A 12,167-nucleotide genomic window follows, 5' to 3' on the forward strand; every position below is an offset into this window, starting at 1 on the left:
ATTTCCCAAAAATAACTTTAAAATAACTTTAATAAGGGCTGCAACAACGAATCAATGGAATCGATTAAGATCGGTTTTTAAAAGCGTTAGACACTCGTTAACTCATCGATTGGTTGATTTATAATCCACTTTTATCAATGCAAATAAGTGCATTGGATCTCGTTGAAAAATAGTGTATCACACATTTGCAGATGGTTTGAATAAAATTGTATTTATTTATATTTATTGTTAAGTTATTTGACAATTTTTTTATATTACGGAATGTTCAGCTTTAATTTTTTTTGCACTATATTTCTGCACCTCTGATCCTCAGTAGGGTCGCGGGGTGCTGGAGCCCATCCCAGCTATCTCCGGGCAGTGGGCAGTGGGCAGGGGACACCCTGAACTGTTTTCCAGCAAGTCACAGGGCACACAGAGACAGACAACTCACTCGCTCATTCACACCTAGGGACAATTTGGACCGTTCAATTAACCTGTCATGCATGTTTTTGGAATGTGGGAGGAAACCGGAGTGCCCGGAGGAAACCCACGCAAGCATGGGGAGAACATGCAAACTTCACACAGGAAGGTTCGATCTCATGACCTCAGAACTGTGCCGCACACACGCTAACCACTGCGCCGCCGTGCTGCTTTATCTTTTCAAAACTTCAATATTTAACTAAAGGAGATTGAAAATATATATTTTTCAAAAATCCGATTCATCGTTTGATCGAAAGAATTATCGACCGATTCATTGAATAGTAAAATAATGGTTAGTTGCAGCCCTACTTTAAATTGCTCCAATCAGAATTTGCATCCAACCCACTCAATGCAAGGTATATGTGATGTTTAAGAAAAAATATTAAAGTTAACTTAACAAGTGCCTTTGACGGCTACAGACAATATATCGGCAACCATTTATTTAGTCATTACTGCTCAATGGCAATAAATGTGTTAGAATTGTGTCCAAAATCCGAAACAAAAAATGTAACTTATTGTGCAGCTCTAAAGCAAAATGTAAGAAAAAAATATTACAATAACTTATTCACTACCTTTGACAGCGGTAGATGTTACGAACAATGCAACTGACGGCTATGGACGTCAATGGTTGTGAATGAGTTGAATGTTTTGCAAGTTTAGGCAAATTTGTGAAAAACTTCAAGAGGTATTCTATTTTTTGCCCAGGCCTAAAGCAAATTTTGAAGAAAATATTAAAATTAAACACATTCTCCCCGCAACCCTACTGTGCAGATAATGGATGGATAAACACATTCTCTACCTTTGACGGCTATAGACATCACAGGTAATTATTTATTCCTGCCAGTGGATGTGGATATGGATGTCATTGGCAGTGTATGAATTCAAAAGCTTCGGTATTTTGGGCAAATTCGTGAAATATATTTGAAATTAGGTGGATTTAATGTCCAGCCCTAAAGCACATTGAAAAGAAAAATATTTACATTAAGTTCAAAATAGTAGACCTGAGCGCTACCTGGCTTGCGCGATAGCGGCGACCCACTCATCGCAATCTTTGACGTCTTCTGTGCGCAGCTCCAAAGCTTTCTGGTTGTCGTGATTAAAGGTGATGGTAAAGTAATACTATGAAAAAAAACAGGCATAAATTAAATTCTCAAAAAGTAAATGTCTGTTACACAACAATGCCTTGTATCAATGGCAAATCTCAACTTCATTTTAATTAATTTCTCAATGTAGTGCTAGGGGACTGGCCTAAGTTGTAAGTGCATTGTAGCAATAATGCAATGAAAAATAGTACAGTAACATTCACAAAGAAAAAAACATGGTTCCCATTCTAGGATTATACTCTTCCATATTTTTAACTTCGTGCCGTGTTAAAATGAAGATTTTGTCAGGATCTGGCACGCCACCTTCACCAGAGGGTGCAACCCAGGGCTCTGGAACTCGGCACACCTGCTCCCAAACTCCCCAACGCTAATGGAGATTACCCTGCTCCTTTATAATGACTGTTTGAACAGCACACAAGGTTGGGTCATTGCCATTTCCATGCCACTTTCATCCTGTCCTTTTTACCATGTCAGGTTTCTATTTGGTGTATGGTTTGGTCACTTAACTTGTTGTTTTAAGACCTGTTTTTTTTTGGAGACAACATCCCTTGTTGTGAGCGCCTGCCTCCAATCAAACTTTCTTGCATTTGGCTCCACCAGCAAATTGTGACAGAATGACCCGGCCACCAAAGGGTCCAGCTGGAAGATTCCACGTCCCTTTCCAGATGAAAATGAAAGGCTACGTCGGCACCTTCAATACGCTGTCCTGGTGGCGAGGAAAGGATCCTTTGGTCGCATCTTGTCCCTGTTCTGGCGTCGGGTAAGTCACTTGGACGCTTCTGGCCCTGTTTTGGTGGGGAAGGACAACGACTTTCAGCCGTCCCCTGTTCCAGCAAAGGACTGTTTGATATTTTACTAAAATAAAAAAATACAATATATGCTATATCAGACAGTAAGGCTATTAAGGGTTATTTTTCTCATTCCCGCAACCCCAAAATTTTGAGAAGAAATAGCTAAATGGTGTAGAATATTTCATACCGTATTATGTATTAACTTATTTGAGATTTTTAGATGTTATTGCTCTACTTTTCATTGCACCACAGTTACAGTACAATGCACTAATTTTAGTTTTACTGACATCACAACTTTGGCCAATCCCCAAACACCACTGATAAGTTTATAGTTTAGCAAACACTCAAAAGAAGGAATATATCAATGAATTTTGAAAGGGCAAGGAGAACAAAAGAGGACTATAAAAAAACCCTCACGATGCCAAATTCCAAATTGAGCCCTTTCTTTTTATAAAATCTGCTGGGTTACAAAGAGAACAGCAACATTTTTGGCTTGTAGTGTCAATGATGTAAACATCGCATAATAGTTAAAATAACAATCTACCATCCTATGCAATATCCCCCAGTATAAAAGCATAGTAAACATATCAACTTGTAAATATTTTCCCTACTTATGCTGACAGGCTTTTATCTTATTTTCTTCATTTAACTGTTTATTACGTGTATATCCTCGAGTGCCATGTATAATATTGTTGCAAACATGGTTCACTACGTTGTTATGAATGATAATAAAGACAATTTTAAAACAGAAATACATTTAAAAAAAACAATGGGTCAAAACGTATTTAATTAGGGAGGGGTGGGAGTTTTTGATCGGCATTCAACAAAAAAATTATAATGTTTAAATCAATGAATTAACCATTCAAACTTGTTTGTAAATCACTTTTTAGGCAATGAATTACAACAAAAAATGCTGTAATATAGTATTTACGGTACAATTAAAATAATAACAACAATAAAAATAATAATAATTATTATTATTGTTATTATTATAATTAATCACATGAAATTAATTGATCAGTCATATTCGGTTTGATTATTTTTACTTCTATCTTCTTAGAGTAATATATTTTACTTTCTATTTGTATTTTTTATGTTTGACTCATTTGTAATTGTAAGACAGGGGTCACAATTCTCTCGCAATCGGATTGTGATCAGAATACGGAAGTGGATCTTCCGTAGCGGGCGATGACGGTTTCAGGGACGGAAAAGCAAAAACGTGGTCGCGGTCAGAAACGGGTCGTAAGCCGGGACGGGAAAACAGACGTGATCAGGATCAAAACGAGTCGTAGCCAGAGACAAAAGGGAGCAAAAACGGGACAGGCGAGAGTCAGGGTCAAAAAAGGCTTGTCTTGTATCAACAGAGGTTCGCAGACGGACTGACAACAGGGGAATTACCAGGACTGGGTTTGGATAGGGACAGGGAGCCAATCAGAGCCCGCAGCAATTGGCGCCAAATGAGCGGGCACAGGTGATTCACATCGGTAATCATGACACACAGACCTGTTTTGAAAATATCTCACCAATGCTGGGTCATTGTGATTTTTTAGTATTTTATTTTATTTTTTGTGATTTACTGAGTCTGTTTAACCCTACTTCCCATAATTAACCCTGGTAATTGTATCGGGATAGGTCGTTATTATACAAACGCATATCAAAATGTGTGCCCTTTGCGCTAATAAGTAAAAAGAGTAGCTCTAGGCTTGAAAAAGGTTGGAGATCCTTGTTGTAAAAAAGGTCACTAAATCTGTAAGTTTCCACTTTTTCCCGCCCTTACTAAAATAAGAATACAAAAATGTAAACTATTTATCACAACCACTTGCCGCCTGGCGTATTTGTCGTATTTGTCTTGTCTGAGTGCGCAATTCCAACTCATATTCTCTATTTTTATTGGGCCCTTTAAATCCATTTTTTTCTGATGCAAATAGGCGTTGCTATGGTAACAGTGGACTTAAACGAAGCTCGCCTTCTAAATGGGGAATAAGAAAGCGGAACAAATACTGCAATAAGCTGGGGGGGTCAATTGAGGAGTGATGGATGGAGGGAAAAGATGTTTTTTGTTGTTCTATTTTTTGGGGAGGTGCGACTATAAAAAGCACAGGAGGACTGTAAGGTGGCAGTTGGCTTGGCATCGATTCGCTGTGTTGTCCCTTTCCCTGTCACACAATGATAAGATCCACTGGCATGGATCTTTTTTCCCGCAGTTTTTGCACACAGACAAGCACACAAACACACGCATGGATGGCGCAGTGTGCATTTTAACTGGGGATCGACTGATATGAGTTTTTCAGGGCCGATACCATTTATTAGTATTAATAGGAGGCTGATAACCGATATTTGGAGCCGATATTCATTTGTTGTAAAAGCTTGAAGATTGGCATGAACCTTTTTTAATAATGCAAAACAAAACAAATAATATCTGTTATGAATTCAAATAAAACTTAAATAGCCTTCTGAAACATTTTAATGTAAATACATTGGAATTTCATCACAACTAACATGACGAATCTTTTACTTAACCAAAAACTTACAGTTCAGGAAATAAATGTAAGCTTAGCAGCAACTCGTACAATTGTACATAAAAACTCAAATAGCTCCCTGAAACTTTTAAAAATAGCCCTAATGAATAAAATGCAATACAACCAACATGACTTCAACTAAATTAAATCAAAAAGTGCAACGGAATTTCATCAGAAATCGCAAATTTTTAGAGCCATATTGACCAACTAATGTTATCATTAGCTCATCGCTTCCATTTTAGCGAGCTTTCTATGCTCTCAATCTCAGACAACACTTGATTGATGAATTAATGCTATGATAAGAGCTAATTCATCAGTCTGCACCAGAATGTAGCTCCCTAAAACAAGTTAACTACACCTTTTAAGCTATTTGTTAATCACAAAAACGGTTTACTATCATGGACACAGGCATATCGGGAGAAGTTGATTTGCCGCCCTCTCCTGCTTTAGTTGCTCCGACCCCGGTCGCTTATCAAAACAGAAGACACAGGGGTAGCAGAAGAAAGGAGGAGGGAGGGGAGGAGTACGATCATTGAATGAGAGTCTTGGCTGCAACAGACATAGTAACCAGCTCGTCAATTGAAAAAACAAAAGATTTAATTGATAGCCATCAAATTCCCAAATATCAGTGCCGATAATTGGCCCGCCCAATAATTGGTCGACTACTAATATCAACCCTCTTCTTGTGTTAGCTTTTCGGTAACATACACACGATAGAAGGGTGGAGGCAGTCCGTAACTTAAACTTCAGAGGAAAGTATGCTCTAAATGATTTTTAAGCTTTGTTATCCATGAGAATTCTTCTATTTTTTGTGTTGGTCTCTGGGCCTTTTTCCTGCCAGTGTACCCCTTAATTCCGATTTTTTTTTCTATAAAAATCAAATTAACCTCAAAATAATTATATAAATAAATGAAAAGAGTTTCCTGTTACCTGACAATTCATTACATTACAACACATCTGCTATTTTTTTTTTTTAATTTTGTTATTACACTAATCATATTACCTATACCAAGGGTGCCCCCAAAGGACAACTGAGGTGCCCCGCGGACCTGTTCTGAAAATAGCTCACCAGAGCTGGGTCATTGTGATATCCTAATAAAATTACTTTTTTTAGTGGTTGACTAAGTCTATTTAACCCCACTTCAAATATTTAACCCGGAAAAACATATTGACAACATAGTAATAACATGCTTTTTTAAGTAAAAATCCATTTTAAATCATTTTACAAATGCATTCCAAACTGGGTGCCCTTTAAGCTAATTAGTTACAAAAATGACCTCTCAGCTTGAAAAGGTTTGCGACCCTTGAACTATATATTAGTATTCATTAATTAATAAATAAATTATAAATATTTTCCCTGTTTTGTTCTTAGTGATGCCACTTGCAGCCTCACCTGTGTAAATATGTTAATTCCAGATGTAGTTGGTTTTGACATAACAGGCCGTCCAGATTTCGATGCCATACTCCCCTGGCTTACCTTGATCTCAGAGATCTGAAATGACATTTTTGCCCAAAATACTCAAATTACCATCTCTATGCTGATTGGCTTTACACGTCTTTTTTTGCAGATGTACTATAAAAATAGCAAAATGAGAATACACCTGAGTGGGAGAGGGGCTGGTTGTAACAATGTTGACTGACAGTGCAGTTATGATATAGGTTTTGGCAGCAGTTAGTGTTTTATAATCTTGTTTTTATAGCTGGGTGAAAATCGACCATAACAATACAAACGTAAATATTTCAATAAGAGCATTTTATAATATACCGACTATTTTTGTTTTTGTTTTGATGTTATTATGTTGAAATATACATTCCTTACAAAGTCGATAAGCAATGATGCAATAAAAAAATGTATGTGGTTTTGGCATGCATTTAAAATCCAAAACAGGTTGGTGGCGTCCTTAACACCTCACGGGACCTTAATCCACTCATTGACTCAAGTCTTGTTGGTAATCTGGATGCCCTGGTCAGTCACTTTCTGTCAATGTCCTCATTTCAACTAAAGTGAGCACATCAACGTGATGTTCAATACTCAACAGCAACGAGACATGCAATTGCAGTGTGTTGCAAAAGTTTGTCCACCAACAACTTTTGACATACAGTATTGCCTTATTTCAGGCTTCAACTGTATTGATAAAATGCTGAGAAAAAAGTTCTTAGAATCAACAACATGTGGAGCACAATTGTGAAAAGGAATCAAATGTATTCAACATTTTACATTGTGCTACAAAATGATTAAAAAGTAGTAGGCCCCATTTGAGTTAATACTTTGTACAAGCTACAATTCTTCTTTCTTTTCAAGACAGTTCAATATCCTTAAGGTTTGATGTTGATTGTTTGTGCACAAATGTTTTACGATTTTTCCACAAATTAGTTTTAGAATTGGACTTTGGCTCAGCCATCTGAAAGCTTTTATATTGTTGGTTCAAACCAAGGGACGGGAACCGTTTTGACACATTTTTTTGAGTCCGTCCATCTTCTTATGAAATGTAACGATCTTCCCAATCCCTGTGAAGCAAAGCAACCCCAGAGCACGATGCTACCACCACTATGTTTGACAGGAAGGATGGTGTTTTCAGGGTGATGTGCAGTGTTACTCTCATGCCAGATGTAACACTTTACATTCAGCCCGACAAGTTAAATTTTGGTCTCATCCTACCAAAGCACCTTGTTCCACATGTTATTTGTGTTTTTTATGTGGCTTCTTGCAAACACCAAACAGTCCTTTTGATATTCCTTTAGAAAGGACTTTTTTCTTACCACTCTTTCATAGGGCAGATTTATGCAGAGTACAACTACTACTTGTCTTCTGCATAGATTGTCCAACTAAGCTGTGTATGCCTGCATGCCTTTTGTTTGCTTCCCTGGATAGCTTTTTCATTTGTATGGGCCAAAAGTTTAGAAGGATGGCCAGTTCATGGTAGGTTTGCAATGGTTTTATTCTATCTTTATTTTGATATTGTCGCTCGCCCTGTGCTACGGTTAATGTGTGAGTGTTTGGAATGAGATTAGACATGGCACTCCAGAGTATACGTGTAATAATGAATGGAGATAAAATAAGATACAAGAGTGTCAGGATAAAAATATTTACAACGTAGTGCTTAGACGCTGGCCTAAATAACTATAATAGTGCGATGAAAAATAGTGCATCGTAACATTAGCGCAATGAAAAGTAGTGCAATAGAATTCAGCAGCAACAAAAATTCCTAAATATGTCGCATGATATATATCTTTTAGAGTTTTGCACACTTTAGGGCAGGGGTGTCCAAACTTTTCAGATAGCAAGCCAGATTTGGTAGCTGAAAATTTGGGAGGGCCGACTATTCAGCCGGGCACTCATTCAACAGTTTTTAATAAAATCACCCTCCGTGAAAGGTGGGCAGCGCATGGCGATCAGAGTGTGGCTCGCCATTGTAACATTTTCGTTTTACTCACAATGTCTCGTGAGAAAGCGCTTCAGTGCTGTTAAAACATCTTCCATTTGCTTCCAATTTTCACAGCCTTCTTTTCTAGGTTTTTGGTGTCATCATGTTTCGTATGGAGGTGCCTCCTGATATAATATTCTTAAAAAGACAGCCAAAGTCTCTTGGCAAATTAGGCAGACACAGTTGTTTCCGATTTCTGTAAAAAAAAATCTTAAATTTCCACTTGTTCTGAAAGCAGGTGCCCTTAATGTCAACTTTCCTTTCTTTGATATACAGTCGTCATGTCAGAAATGGTGTGGGCTCAAATTTTTACAAGAAGCCAAGAGCAAGATGGCTAAAAGGCTTCTGCCATTATTTGTGAATTGGTGGTTTGCTTTTTGTTTGGTACGAATGTATTTCATACTGCGGTCAACAATACTGGCGGGCCACAAATTTATGACAGAGGCCACAAGCCAGTAAGAATTTGATCATGGGCCGGAAGTGGCCTTTGGGCCGGACTTTGGATATTTCTGCATTGGATGTTTAAAAAAAAGGAAAACAAAACAAAAATGTGAACAATGCGGCACCTGAAATACTCCACAGCCTTGATATGGTTCAATCCATTTGTTTCCAATTTGTAGAATTTCTGCAGTCACATTTAGTATTTCTGTACTTTTGTAGTATTACGCTAGTTATATTTTAGTAGTATTTCTGTCATAATACATCTGCAGAAGTATTCTTTTTTCCTATTTCTGTCGTAATATTTATGTAGGAGTATTATTGTACTGTAGTATTACTTGAGAGTTTTCGTAGTATTTCTGTAGAAGTATTTTGAAGTGTTTTCACGGTTGTATCTTTGTAGTATTACTTTAGTATTTTTCAATATTACAGTAGTTGTATTCTTTTGTAAGATTTATGTCGTAATAATTATGTAGCAGTATTTTTGTATTATAGTAATACTGTACTGTTTTTTGCAGTACTTCTGTGAAAGTATATGTGCCGTATTCCCATTCCTGCCATGGCGCCCAATTGTTCCCGCCCGTGTGGCGCCATCTGCGGCTTGTTGACGGATTGGCTTTCCGTCTATTTAAGCTCAGTGCTCTCACTCTTCCTTTGTCAGTCCGTCAGCAAACCCCTGCCCCGCAAGACGTGAGTTTTGACTCTGTCCTGTTTTCTGTTGGTATTTCCTGTCCTGTATGGTTGCCATTTTTTTTGTCCTGTTTAATATTGGTTTCCAGTTTCTTTCCTGTCTAGTTTGTCCTGTTTAATTTTGATATCCTGTTTTGATATCAATCCTGTGTGTCCCGTCCTGTCCGGAATAGACCCATATGTCCGATATCTGCTCGGGCAATTGGTATAGATCTCGTCGGCCTCTGGCTTCCTATCATTCCACGCCAGACTGCTGCCTAATGTGCATGACTCCCCATTTCCCGTAAAATAAAAAGCTTGTGTGAGTAACGTCACGCATTTGGGTCGTTATCCTGTTTTGGTACCTGACAATACCAGGATCTTTGTAGTATTTCTTTAGTATTTTTATTATTACTTTAGTTGCAATTTTGTATCATTTGTGTTCAAATATTTTGTTAATAGTATTTTTGTATCATAGCATCACAGTAGTAGTATTTTTGGAGTATTTCTGATTTTATTTTACTTACGAGAATGAAGACATAATCGTATATTAGGTCCGTGTTTTTGAGCACTAAATTTGAGTTTTAGTTTAATAGTAATTTGGTGGTATTTTTGTCGTATTTATGTAGTATTATTATTGTTGCAGACACACAATGGGACAATGGGGACAAAGCTTGCACCCCATAAATATGTTTTGAAGAGTAGCACTTTATTTATCATTGTCATGATATTTTGACCCGTTTCGTTTGAAGGGCCGCATAAAATAGCCGGCTGGGTGCAATAAACCAGCAGGCCATAGTTTACCAAGCCCTCCTCGGGTTCTCAGCTACCCCAAATCACTGAACCTAAAATCGCCCCTGGATGGACTCGGTGTAAATGTCACTGTTTCGGGGGAGAGAGATTCATACCGCCAGGCGCAGGCACAAACGGTTGCTAAGGTAGGAAGCTATAAATATCAAGACAAGGAATTGGTTCCACACGTGAAAACTGCAAAGGACGGGGCAAGCCGCCTCCGCCAGATGGGACACTGCGAAAAGTTTGGGTGCAAGTTTGTTCCATCAGTTTTACCCAGAAACGGCCCCCCAGGCAATCCTACCTGCTTATCCAGGCATTCCTTAGCGGAAGGGGGCGTCTTGGGTGAGGGCGCCCTGTCGCATGCGCATCCCTCCAGCAGGTAAAGTCCAGAGGGGCGCGAGCTGGAGTCGTTCTCGAAATAGAAAAGCATGTTCTGCAGCAGGCAGAACCACTTGGGGTGCCATTTAGTGTTGTCCGAGCTCTTCTTGCTCAGGCACCCGCGCCTAGTGCCGTCCTTTCTGGCCAGCAGCGCCAGGTAGGTGACATGGCCATCGTTGAGCCTCATGCCCTTTTGCTTGTTGCAGCCCCCTGAGAGGACGCGTGCGTGCTGCTGATTCCTTACATCTTCGTTGCCTTCTTCCTCCTCCTCACCCCTTCTCTTGAGGAAGAAGCCCCTCTCCCTTCTTCCCTACCTCATCAAAACAATCACACACAGTGAAAACCAAGCACATGCACGTTCAAGGTAGAAGGAACGCATCCGTCACACAAGAGTCCTCTTTGAGAGGATGGAAGAGCGTGCACGCGCGCACTCGCTCCGAAGCGTGAGCGCAAGGAAGCGCAATCACGTGATTTTCCAGCTTTCAGCACTTTATACCAGGGGTCGGGAACCTATGGCTCCTGACCAGAGCCATATTCTGCTCTTTTCGTGAGCACATATGGCTCGGAGAATAAAACATGGCCATGCAAATATCTGCTATAAGAGTTCCAAATTGTATTAGCACAGAGCCGAGTTTAGTGCGTGCGAAACCGGCGTCACCAGTCGCAGGGGGTATATCCAATCCATGTGGGGACAAAACTATTACCACCTAAAACATTGTTTTCTACAGCACTGATGCATGTTAAACCTAACTAACAGCATATCCAACATGTGACAGCTTACAACAGGCTTCATTTTTTCAAACAATAGGCAGCCGGCTCCAATCCAGAGGCTTTTTTCCCCTCTTTTGATTTGTTGATGTGCATTTTTCAATTGTTTATGTATTGTTGGCTTAAACGTGAAAGGTTCAAATTGTTATGTATTTTATAAATCTTTTTAGATTTGTAAACATATGAATTCATGTTTCCAGTGGTTTTCAGGGACAATGTGTTTCAGAGTTTTTTTTTTGTTGTTGCTTTAAAAATCAGGGATCAGAATTTTCCGCGGATCCGCGGATTTCCGCTGTTTTTGAACCCCAAAGGTCATTCCCGTAAATCGTCTAAATTCGATGAGAAAATATTTTGGGGGGGTGAGGTATGATACGTGACTGTTTCATCACCCCAAGTTAGCAGTTAGAGATCGCGAGAAAAATCGGCAAAAAGAAGCGCAGCGCATTAGATCTATAACACACAACGTGGTTTAGCTAACAAATAGATCAACTCCTACCATTGGTCGATAGGTTCGCTGATAACCAATCAGCGGAGCTTTTGTTCAGAGCATTGGCTTTCTCAAACATGGCGCTCCTTCCGGTCTTTTCAAACGGTGAAATGAGTGTTTGAAAAAGTAAATATGAAAATACTAAGAAAAGAAGACGAGGCTTTTGTCTCCGAGATTGATAAAGGAATCAAGAATAAATTTAAGTGGTCATGGCTGGAGAAGACTGTCACAGTAAACGTTAAAATCGGCGCAAAGATCGAGGAAGTTACAGAAACTTTGAGCCAGTTCATCGCAAAGTGTGATGTTCCAGGGAAAGCAAAGTGTCTATACTGTGT

The 12,167-nt window shown here is 39.0% G+C and overlaps 1 protein-coding gene across 3 annotated transcripts in view; it reads right to left on the reverse strand.

Annotated features, from left to right (window-relative positions):
- The window catches only part of rasgrf1 (Ras protein specific guanine nucleotide releasing factor 1), an 82,119-nt gene extending 71,094 nt beyond the window's left edge, over nt 1-11,025 (reverse strand). Inside the window, exons 1-3 of one of the 3 annotated variants that reach the window (XM_088334708.1) lie at nt 10,501-11,025; nt 6,266-6,364; nt 1,472-1,578 (exon numbers count right to left, since the gene is read on the reverse strand). In XM_088334708.1, coding sequence (XP_088190834.1) covers nt 1,472-1,578; nt 6,266-6,364; nt 10,501-10,764 — 470 coding nt within the window. In that variant the 5' untranslated portion in view covers nt 10,765-11,025. Of the gene's footprint in view, nt 1-1,471; nt 1,579-6,265; nt 6,365-8,307; nt 8,337-10,500 lie in introns of those variants that run through there. The other 2 variants (XM_088334709.1, XM_088334710.1) reach the window with 2 other exon arrangements.
- Between the last annotated feature and the right edge of the window lie 1,142 nt (nt 11,026-12,167).

This window comes from Urocampus carinirostris, chromosome 4, assembly GCF_059441175.1.
Source record: "Urocampus carinirostris isolate Australia breed hairy pipefish chromosome 4, RoL_Ucar_1.0, whole genome shotgun sequence".
NCBI lineage: Eukaryota > Metazoa > Chordata > Actinopteri > Syngnathiformes > Syngnathidae > Urocampus > Urocampus carinirostris.